General features: G+C 34.7%; 2 protein-coding genes across 2 annotated transcripts; both read left to right on the forward strand.

The window, feature by feature from the left end:
- The first annotated feature begins 2,307 nt into the window (after positions 1-2,307).
- Positions 2,308-4,536, forward strand: LOC106938871 (peroxidasin homolog). The gene is made up of 3 exons (XM_015021062.1): positions 2,308-2,347; positions 2,439-2,714; positions 4,256-4,536. Exons 1-3 carry the CDS (start codon positions 2,308-2,310, stop codon positions 4,534-4,536), a joined length of 597 nt encoding a protein of 198 aa, XP_014876548.1.
- Positions 4,537-5,250: 714 nt separating this feature from the next.
- On the forward strand, positions 5,251-11,280 carry LOC106938872 (uncharacterized). Its single transcript, XM_015021063.1, has 7 exons — positions 5,251-5,599; positions 7,440-7,706; positions 9,484-9,732; positions 9,905-10,027; positions 10,555-10,617; positions 10,777-10,824; positions 10,924-11,280. Exons 1-6 carry the CDS (start codon positions 5,251-5,253, stop codon positions 10,806-10,808), a joined length of 1,083 nt encoding a protein of 360 aa, XP_014876549.1. The 3' UTR covers positions 10,809-10,824; positions 10,924-11,280.
- Positions 11,281-12,279: the final 999 nt, after the last annotated feature.

The raw sequence follows: 12,279 nt of genomic DNA on the forward strand, positions 1-12,279 counted from the left end.
GCGGGGGGTGGGGGGGAAAAAAAGAGGATTTTTTTTTTTTTTTTTTTTTTTTTCTTTTTTTTTTTATTGTGCATCAGGAGACCTGATTGTGTCCCTCAACAATATTAAAAATAACAATTTAGCAAACATAAATAAGTCTGGCTGCTCTTGGTCTAATAATGACTCTGAAAGGATTCTCAGTGCCTCTGCCTCCATGTTGTTAAGACACCCAGAAGTGTTTAAATATAGATTTAGTAAAATCTGTAAAAGGAGCCTAGATTAATTGGCTGAGTTTAAAATCAATCGTTGATTACTGGTTATTATTTGCTCTGATGCATTTGTGAACAAACCAGCCCGAACACAAAGATTACACCATATTGTAACCATGGTAACACAACAGTCCAACTAAGGTTATTTTTTGCACTTTTACAAATTAAACCTCCTCATTAAATCCTAAATGTACATTTTTATCTCTGCTGAATGCATTAAATAGAATTTAATAGCATTATCATTCTCAATAAAGTAATCCTACAGGTTTAGCTCTAAGGTCTGTGCTACAATTCAACCATTTATAGTGGCCCTGGATGTCTGGAGGGGCCCCTGAATGTCTGGAGGGCCCTACCAGCAGCTACTGAGTTTTCTTTATCTTGATATCTCAGTCAAGAGATATCAAGACATAAAACATTTATGTTTTATGTTTGATAAAACTGTTTATCAAATGTGAGCAGAAACAGAAAATCAGAGAAAGAAAATGGATTTCATAGATTTGGTTTCAGACAGTTTTCAAGAAAGAACTCACAGGTTATCTTAATGGTGACGTCACGACTTGCATTGCTCATGAAGGCAGGGTTAAAATATCGTAGTTAACTCCCCTGAGCTTTTCTGATCTTTAAAGCAGTTTGCAGCCAAGTTGTTATAGAGTTTAAATGGTCAGATATTATAAGGTTTATTTAGTGAAATAACAGCAAATTTGCTTATTTCATAACATATTTAATAACCAACGACCTTCTCTCCTCTGGTCTAATTAACAGTCTCAGATCAACACAGAAACTCCTCAACAGCAACATTATACTCAACAGGTAAAACAAAGATTACATTTGCTTTGCTTTGCCCCCACATGATAACAATGATGCGGTGTGATCCAATTAAATATTGGGTTTTTAATTAATATTTAATGTTGATTAATATTTACTGTTGCTATGTTGTTGTACGGAGTTTTAAGATCTTGTTCATCTGAGCCCCCGTCCCTCCAAAGGTCTCTGCACGGCCCTGCTCGGCTTCATTCCTGTATTTCACATCATACTGTGTTTTTATTCTTTTTCTTTTATTGTGTTTTATCAGTTATCGTTAACCTAGAAAATAAATGAACTAAATGTTGGTTCTGTTGTAGATGCTGTGCTGACTACTGAGCCCAACTGGTCGACGTTTTATTCTGGAGAGTTTGTTACCTTTAGATGCGACATGAATGAAGGAGAAAACTCTGACTGGGAATACAAGCTGAACAAGAATAATGAATCATATCTGTCCATCAAGAAAGATAAAAACAGCATGTTAGCACTTAATCATAGTGGTGAATATCAGTGCTGTGGTCACAGGAGGAACTCAGCTCAAACAAAGTGCAGTAATACTGTTACTGTTTCAGGTAAGCATAAAATATTTTAAATCACATTTTAACCCTAACCAATGGAGGATAACCCTGAAAAAATAGTGTATCTATATTTTTTCTTTACTTTATTTCAAATATATTATTTATGTATTTTTTTTATTCACAGAGATTAACATATCATCTCACCAGTGTTACTGCCTGTGTGATTTTTTTTTATCCAAAATGAAGTCAGCTACAAATCACAAATCACAACAAAACCAAAAGACATTTTTTTTAATTTGTGAACAAAAAAAAAAACATATATTTTTATTGGCTCATTAACTTAATGATGCCAAATAACATTTTTCGAGATTTCACTATATTTTATGAGTAAATACACATATCCAGTCATATTATGCTGTGCAAGTATATTTACTTTCTGGCAGAAACATGACAACATGATTTCAAGTCTTTTGTTGTAAGATGGGCCTATTTTGTTTCCATCAACAGCAGACAGACCCACGGCCACACTGACTGCAGGTCCAACAACCATACCAGTAGGGGGCAGTGTGACACTGAGCTGCTCAGTGGAGCCCTCTGCTGGATGGAAATTCAGATGGTTCAGACGGACCATAAAATCACCTGAAGCTGAAATCACAACAAATAATACAGAAAACAGAAATATCACTGTGACACAAGGAGGAATCTACAGGTGTGAAGGAGTGAGAGGAAACCCTGCCTTCATGAGCAATGCAAGTCGTGACGTCACCATTAAGATAACCTGTGAGTTCTTTCTTGAAAACTGTCTGAAACCAAATCTATGAAATCCATTTTTTTCTCTGATTTTCGGTTTCTGTTCACATTTGATAAACAGTTTCCAACAAGGTTGTTGTGACTCGACGACCAAACAGTTCTCATGTCTTCAGTGGTGAGACGATCACTCTGACATGTGAGGTCCAGGGAGGAGAAACCACTGAGTGGAAGTGTGACTGGAACAGAGATGGATCACTTGTAAACAGGACAAATAGTAAAGACTGGATGTTCAATATTTCTGAGTCCAGCAGTGGAAACTACATGTGTCGGTGCAGACGCAGAGACGACTGGTTTTCTTCAACACAGTGGAGTGAAGCCTTCACTCTGTCTGTATCAGGTGAGTCATGTTTTGTTCTTAGAGTTGGTCTGCAGCAAACTGAACTGAACCACTGCTTTCTGCTACTCTACCAGCAGGGGGCGTCCAGGAGCACTTAAACTTTTGCTGAAGATATAAAGATAGGACTTTCTTACAGTATAGTCTCTAGACATTTAGATAAAGATGTTATAAATAACAGAAATTAAACTTTATTGATGAAGCACATTTAAAAGAAATATAAAACCATAAGTAGGTGTAATTTTTCCTAAAATATCCACCTAGAGTGTTCAAATTAAATTCATGCATCTAATATTATCAGATAAGGAAGACGATTCCAGACATAATATCTGTAAATTTGATCTTAAAATAAAACATGTTTTAATAGGAATATGTGGCTGATTTAGTCCATCTAAATAAGCCGTCAGTTGCAATACAGAGAGTAAGAATGTCCACAGACTGAAACTGATAAGCTGTGTGTCGGCTCTCCATCCACACACACACTATCTACTTTATGAAACTTCTTGTGAACATACTCTGTGTTTTCCTCCATATCTATTTGCTTTTTTCATGCTCGTACACACACACACACACACACACACACACACACACACACTGCACAGACGCTCAAAGTTAAGGTCAAAGGAAGTGACACGCTAGGCTCTGTTTAGGGCGTAGCTGATAGAGGCCCACAAAAGGAATCAGAAGCTGTTGCTAGGGGCCATTTTGCTGTTTTAGCCTATAAGGTTGGCATAACAATGGACCAGCACTGCATTTAGTCTCAATAAATGGAATTAATGAATTACCAAATTAAAAACATATTTGCTCTGATCATTTGAACATTTCTCTATTTTATCCAAATGTTCATGTAATTTTAGATATAACCCAGTATTTATGATCTATTTTGTTGCACAAGAGTTTGAAACCAGTCCTTAACTTATTTCTCATCTGACTTCATTGTCATCTTGTTTTAGAGCCGCTCATTACTGATCTGCAGCCATTGGTGCTTGAACTTTTTTCCTGATTGGATCATTGTTTCATATTGGTATAGGTGAAGCATATTTTAGTTATGTTATGTAGCACATGTTTGACCCAGGCATGTTTGTATGGTTTGTGTTTAACAAGCTGTGTGTTGCTGTGAAATTACATTTACAGGTTGGTTTGTTTGTAATTCTGCTAGTTTGATCTGTTGATGAAATAATCTGGTTGAACCCGAGTTTGAATTATAGGGCAGGTTTGGAATTTCACCTGCAATAACCAAAGTTTCCACAGTTTCTCATTTATTGCAAACATGATAGACAATCAGGTCCATTCTTTATGTTTCAATTTGGAGAACTGGTGAGTTCAGCCGTCAGGTCATTATTTGCATCACAACAGATGAATTTGTTTGTCTCAGGAAATGTTTACTGTAATCTTTTAAACAAATACAAATCTTAAAAAAGCTCTTGGATGATTTGAGAGAAACATTGATCAAATTCACTCACTAAAGTTTCAGAAAAGTTTCTGCATCTTCAAGAAGTGATTTTACTCACTTTAATTTCCTAACTATATATTTTGTCGTATAGATCCCAATAAACCCAGTTTGGTTCTTCAACCCAACTGGTCTCAGATCTACAGAGGAGAGAAAGTCACTCTGAGATGTGAGATCCAGGGAGGAACTCAGTGGACGTATGAATGGAGAACAACCAATAGAAACTCTCCATCATCCAGTGAATACAGGATCAACTCAGCTACTGATGCTGACAGTGGAGAATACAGCTGTAGAGGAAAAAGAGAAGGGTTTTCCTTGACACCATGGAGTAATGTTGTTAAAATAATTGTGTGTAAGTTGATTCTTTACAAATAACATGGAAGTGATTATTTATATTTCAGTTGTTTCACTTGAAAAAATATTTCTTAGAACAATTTTAAAACTGTCTTCTTTGCCACTTAAAAATATTTTTAATTAAAATTTGAAACAAAGTAACAAAACAGCAACTTTCACTGTAACTGACAAACAGAAAATTTAATCCACTTTTGTCCAAAAATGGATTCAATTTACTTCAATGTACCTGTAAATTTAATTTTATAGTGTATTGATAGTTGATATTTGTTTTATGCTCTATCAGATATTACGTATCACTGTAATATCTGATAGAGCATATAAGAGCTCTAAACCAACATTTAATTTATTTTTATTTTTATTAAATGATTCAGATGTTAGGTTATCATTGTTAATGAGTTTTATTCATATGAAAGCAGCCAGAGACCAAAGAAAATCTCTGAAGAGCTTCAGAAAATCCAGGGAAACCTTGATCAAAATAAAAAAAAGTTGAACAGCTTATATCAATAAGTGTAACTAGGGAGCAGATATTAAACTCAAAATGTAAGAATACAACATGAAATTAGACTTTGTTTAAAATAATAATTAAAAAAACAAGAAAAATACAGTATCTAAAATAATTTTTCAACCAGAAAGAACCACAACTGTTATGTTTTTGTACTTTGATATAAATATATGAAGGAGAATATTACCCATTAAAAAGAATGAAAATGAAAAGATGAGAGATGATCAGGTCAAATGTTTGACCCAGTTTCTAATCTCTCTCCAGCACCCAAACCTCAGCCTGTCCTCTCTGTGTCTCCATCATGGCTGAATCCTGGAGCCTCAGTGACTCTGAGCTGTGAGTTTAAACATCAGGATGCAGGATGGAGGTTCTACTGGTATAAAGCTGTTCCTGATCCATCCAAATGGTACCGGTTACCATTCTACAGATTTGAGCTGCTGGCTAACAACCCAAACAGAGCTGAACAGAACTCCTACACCATTAATGGACCGACTCTCACAGCAGGATTTGTGTGCAGAGCAGGAAGAGGAGAACCAGAGCTTTACACTGATTACAGTAAACCAATGTTTGTCTGGTCTGCAGGTCAGTTTATTTCTTTCTTTCACGTCAATAAAAGTAGCTTGAGGTTTTTAAGCTGATCCAATACGTCTTCTTTTCAAAAATAAAATGTTGGAAATTAACTTGTGTTTACTTATGGCAAGATATTAGAAATAAAAACGTATAGTGATGGATCAATCATATTATTGGATAATAAGCATGAGTCACCCTTGATTCTTTTCATTAGTAACTTGAAAGAAATATGTGATAAAAATATGCAGATTTTTTTTTTTTACAAATCCACACAATAAATGTTAAATAAGTCAGTAGGCAGTAAGATGGTTGAAGATAAAATCAACCAATCACTGAATTAAAACATTGATCAGGAAAAGCTATTAAACATTCACCATTAAAATCTGATGTGAGCTTGTAAAAAAAAAGAGAGAGAGAGAATTAATTCCTCGTTGGTAGTTTACTTCATTTGAGAAGAACTGAAATATTTGGAAAGTTTTAATTCCTCTGTCGCTACCAGCCCCCAAAATGGCGCCAGCAGCACTTCTGCTGACAACATCAATCTAAGCATACAGCAGCCAATATAGGCATATTGCATATCCATGTAACGGGCAAAAACATCTAAATGATAGCAACAATATTTTCTACCTCCTCAACACCCAGCTTCAGAAATAAAGCATAACTAAAGGCTAATTAGACGCTAACGACTCACACCTGGTAAACACCAGCAAGGACAGCGCAAAACGGTCCTGCCCACACAAACTACCAGTCAGATCAAACCCAAGCTCTGCTCTTTCCAACAACTGAAAAGAAGATAAAGAAGACAAAAAACCTAGCTAAATTCACGAAGCTAAAAACATAAATGTAGTCCTACCTTTGCTGTGTCTTCGTCATAATCTATGTTAGAGTAAATATTTCCACTCAGGTCTTGTAACGCATTGTCCTTGTGTCACACTGATGTCATTCCTCGCCATTTTAAACTTCTCTGTCTCCATGGATACCGCCTATAAACTCAAAGGACTTCCTTCACGTTAGCACGCAGTTGGAGCTTTCCTTCGTTTACGTAAACATTTTTCGCTAGTTGTGATAGGTTAATGATGTTGCCATGGTATTTTGTAATCACCCAAATCAACCAATGGGCTGCAGAAAATCTGCCCTGTTAGTTTGATTTTCCGACTCAGTGCTCAACGCTTTTATAACCAGAGCGCCCATGACTGTACTTTTTAGTAGCACTTCACTCTAATATTGTTTCAAAAACCATTGTTATTAATTGCAAATAATATTTATAGGAAGATATAAGTTGGGGAAAAATAAATAAATTAAAAAAGATAGAGAAATTTGTTACTGCACACATGGTGCCAAAATGTCCAAAAATGGCACATTTGGAATAATTGCCTGAAATTTTAACAAATAATACCTTTCCAAAATTGTTTTGGAATTAAATTTGGTACAGTAAGTGGTCAGAACCTGTACTGCAGACTGCTAGAGCTTCTGGGTTACACAATATATTCCATTAGAATTTATGATTTTTGTTTTTAATTTTTTGACTGTGTGCCATATGTATTTGCTCTTACTCAGTAATACAAATGTTGATTTCTAGAGTATACCTGTATTCTGTTATCTGAATCAATCAAATACACCTTGTAGTTCCTGAGATATATGGAATTCATTTTGGGGGTGTCATTTTTGAGAACTCTAAAAAAGTCTGCAAAAAGAAGAAGAAATGAAAGTCTCATCAACTTGTTGAAATGTTGCTGTAATCTTTATTGCTATAGAAACAAAGCAAATGTTTCTATAGTAATAAATGTTTCATTTGTAATGAAACATTTCAAAGATGTTTCTGCTCTCAGATGAAATCCTGTCTTGTTTCCAGATCCTCGTCCAGCAGCTTCTCTCTCAGTGAATCCTGACAGAGTTCAACACTTCAAATCTCAGCCTGTGTCTCTGAACTGTGAGGGAAACTCTGCTGAGTGGAGAGTGATGAGGTTTACGGAAAAAAGAGAATCGTCATACTGCTCCATCTGGGGGAAAATGACTGGATCTACATGCACCATTAAATCGTTCTATGATAACAGTGGAGTGTTCTGGTGTGAGTCAAAATCTGGAGAGTTTAGTAATGCTGTCAACATCACTGTACACGGTAAGATATGGTTTATATTCTTCTTTCTTTAAACATCATAAATATATATAATATTGTAAATATCATAGCATAGAGTTTATGGAAGTTTTTTGACATTTTCTGCTGTGTTGTACATATTGAGGTTAAATCACACAATAATTCATTGTGTAGATTTGTTTTGTGCCATTTTTCTTCAATCATGGTATCAGGTTGTTTTTTCATTATTTTTTTTGGTCACTATTTAAAAACCATTCAGATTAAAATGTAAAATTGATCATCAATGATGTAAATTGTTTCCAATGGATTGCTCTGCTGCTCATACAATACTAAAATCAACTCATCAGATTATGTCATTTTAACCCTTGTGCGTGCGAGGACTGAGGCAAATGATACAAGTTTTACGTCTATGGGGTCGGTTGGACCCCATTTGTAAACACAAGGGTTAAAGAGTGTAATACTTTTTACAATGGTTACAAGTAACAGTAATAACCACTTATTGTTTGACAATACTTTATTAGTGTGTGGTTCTGACCAGTGGAAGCAGACATAAATATTCCATCCTCTGGCAGTGTTTATTCTCAACCAAAAATAGTTAAAAAAAAAAAAAAGATTTAAGACAATTTTTGTCAGTTGTATTAAATTGGATAAGCAGGTGAGCTATAGGGAAATCAAGCTTTTTTCATCTGTGCCTTCTATCCATCCATCCATTTTCTGTACACCCTTGTCCCTAGTGGGGTGGGGAGGCTGGATGTCGATCTGTAGCGAACGTTTCGGGCGAGAGGCGGGGTACTGCGCCTTCTATCAAAGGTCAAATCTAGCTTGTCTCCTACTGACTTTGAGAAACTTTTCCATGTCTTCATCACTACTGTTCCAACTCATTATATAAAAATATGGACCAATCTTCTTTACAGCGTCGCTTAACTGGAACCCGGAAACTAGAGCACATAACACCAGTATTGGCTTCTCTGCATTGGCTGCCAGTTTCTTATTGGATTGATTTTAAAATTCTTTTATTGGTTTTTAAAGCGCAACATGGCCTAGCCCCCAGCTTATCTTCAAGAAACATCTTCATAACCATTCTGTCTCTATACATTTTGGTCAAATAATAAATTATTGACAGAAGTATTTCTGTCAATAATCTCTAGAACCAGACTGAAAAGCAAAGAAGACTGGGCTGTTGCTGTCACTGCTCCTAATCTGTGGAACAACTTGCCTTTTTAATGTTAGATCTTAAAACTCATTTTTTGTTTATTAGCTTTTCCTTAAGGCCTGGCATTGTAATTTATTTGCCCTGACTGGTTTAATTTGTGTTTTATTCCTATGTGTTTTACGCATATTTCTGTTTTATGAATACTGTACAGCACTGTGCAGTTAGTGCTTTATAAATAAAATTGATGTTGACATTGACAAAAACAAGATAAGCATCTCTCAACAGAACAGAGTGCAATGTTCAAGTAGCATACACTTTCATGATTTTCATGATAATTTGATTTTAATCTACAACCTAATTAATAATTATTACAAGTGGGAAATTTCACATTTATGCCCGTCTTTTATCTTTGGAGAGGAGCTCAGGTCGTCATCACCCTGTTAGCTCACTCTTCAGATTCTCTCTCATATTCAAATTAAGTCTGGCCATAAAACATTTCTTCCAATAAATTAATTTTAAAACTATACTACCAGTTTATTTTATCTGATCACACAGACCTTGCTGTCTACAAAAAATGACATTACACTTGAAATTATTGACACAGCTTAAAGAAGTTCTTGAACTGAATTTTCTCTGATTGTTTTACAGATGATAATTATGATGAACCTCTCCTGGTGAGCCCTGTTCATCCTGTGACTGAAGGAGATCCTGTTACTCTGAGATGCAGAGAAAAAGATCAGCTTCTCTCCAATGTGTTTTTCTATCATAATGATAAACTCATCCATAATGACAGCAGAAGGGAGCTGAATATCTCTGCAGTGTCAAAGTCAGATGAAGGTTTCTACAAATGTCAACATTCAGGAAAAGATTCACCAAGGAGCTGGATGTCTGTTAGAGGTGAGGAGGAAAATATTTGGTTCATTTTATTCATTAAAACTATTGAAATGTTAGAGAGAAACAAGATGAACACTGAGGATGTTTGTCAGTGTTTTAGCATAAAGTCACTTTTTCTTCAAACAGGAAATGTCACACAATCTATTTCTTCCTTGTTAATGTTTCTTGTTTTCAGTAAACCAGTTACTGAAAACCAGCTCCAGCTCTTTATTTGCTGTGTTATTGATAATTGGAACATCGGTTGGAATGGTTCTCATTTTCCTCCTGCTGTTGTTCTTTTGCTGCAGACGGAACAACGGTGAGACATTTTTTTCTTTTCATATTTGATTTGATTGTTCATTTAAAAAAAAATTTATTGTAGATGTACTCTGATGTTATAGCACAAAATCCAGGCTTAAGATAAATAATGCAAAAGCATTTTTCTTTCTCATTTTTATTATGCTTCGTTAAATTTGTCTTTCTTTTTCTTCCTATCAGAAATTACTGGCAGTTCTACTGCTATATGTGTAATATGTTAGAAGTCAGAATGTCTCCTCTATGCAACGTAATAAAAATAAAACTTTAATTTAAATGAGATCTAAACAAGTGACTGAAAAAACGAAAAGAAAGTCAAATTTTATTTTCTAATATTGTAATTATTTCACATTTAAATTTTATAAAGCTTTTGACTCTTTTCTTTTCTGTCGGTTCATCGTTCGTCTCTATGACTCAGTGAATTCAGTCAATATTCCTACAACTGCAGGAAATGGAAGGACTTAAAATGTTATTGCTGTGCTGTTTAATTATAGAGAATCACTAACTAATCGAAAACCTGATATGTTTCAGTAGCAGATGGACCCAGTGATGCTACATACTCCCAGATTGAACTGAGAGACTTCTTGAAAAACTGTGAGTTCTTTGTAGTGAAATATGTCTTCATGTCTTTACGCTGCAGCTGATTTCAGGTCAGATTATCATCTGTCCTGACCAACTGCATCCTAACACTGGACAACAGCAGAAACTGATAAATCAGACATCACTGTATCTTTACTCTGTTTTCTGTTTCAGACTTTACTCCAACGTATGCTAACATAAACTAACAGAAAAAGGATAAAGGTAAAGATATAGTCTCCGTCTATCACTCTTTTTGCTAATATGTCTTATGTTTGACACACAGTGTATATAAGAATTAATAATCAACCTCTTCATTTACAGGAATGCAAAGTCCTGCAGCAACAGATGCAGATGCAGTTTATTCTGAAATCAGAACAGGAGCAGCTTTGGGTAACAACTACAACATGTAGCTTCACATTATTAGTTTATTATGGGATTTATTACATGAGGTAATCTGACAACAACTTTCTTAAATCATTTATTTTCTTACATATTTCATGTGTTTTTAAAAGTCTATACAGAACTGTGTCAGACAACCGTTTTCTGAAAAATACTTTTAGTAATGCTGGAAAAAAAAAAAGAACAAACTCCAGAAATATAGTCGAGTGTACAGGGGCTATGATGAAGTTTGAATACATTAAATATTTTTGTATATTTTTAATGGTTTATTTTACAAATACATACTATGTTTTACAGTTTTACAATATCTCCCACTCATAGTATTTTTTTTACAATATAATTGATATATTTTTGTTTTAGTGATTTAATTTGTTTTTATGTTGCATTTCTAAAATATTCAGTTACTGTATGTCAGCATACAAAGTGCTGAATGCAATGCCTTCCATATACTTGATTGCTTTTGCAAAGCTTTTTGTTTCGACTGGGTCAGTCCAGCTGTCGGCTTGTAGCTCCCACACCATGCTGTAGTCTAGACAATGCAGGCGAATAATCCACAGCTTTTTATCTAATAATTAAAAGCTGCCAGAAATGCTGATTTTTTTCCACAATGTACAGAGTTTTGCTCACTGAATGTGTTCATTTCTGACTGGTCTACATTATTTTATGCCTCTTTTTACATCAATTTCTTACATGTTGGATTCATGTTGATGTGTGTTTAAAGACATAATGTTGAATAAAAAAAAAAACAAACAAAAATATTTAATGTCTTCTAGTTAATCAGAAATGTCGTAAGTAGAGGTCGCGACCCACCACGGTGAACACTTTTTTCTACACTGTCACCTCTAATAGAGCATAATCATCATAGTGAAGGAGCCTGACATGAATGCAATAATTTTATCTATTTATTTATTAGAAAATTTGAAAGTTATGTTTTATTTTTCGTCTTTTAACAGTTACATACTGCTTTTTGATGGACTATCACAGAAAATCCCAATGAGATACACCTTTTACTAATAACAGTCTTTATTAGGATTCTGGTGGATTTTATTTTTTCAAGAGTGTGTCATCCTTGTCTAAGAGGATCTTTAAGACAGCTGTAGAAATCATTGTTTATAAAGACAAAAAAATAAATTATTGCTCTTGGGGCCCCCTGGTGGTCGCTTTAGGTTACGCTTCACCGGTAATATGAGCTGCTAAGTGAACAAAATATGTATTTGCGCAAGTGTACCAATGAAACAATATGCTTTTAAAGAAATTTTGTGTATATTTTAAAATATA

This window comes from Poecilia latipinna, unplaced genomic scaffold (assembly GCF_001443285.1).
Source record: "Poecilia latipinna isolate Pla-1442-1.1 unplaced genomic scaffold, P_latipinna-1.0 Scaffold2715, whole genome shotgun sequence".
Lineage (NCBI taxonomy): Eukaryota > Metazoa > Chordata > Actinopteri > Cyprinodontiformes > Poeciliidae > Poecilia > Poecilia latipinna.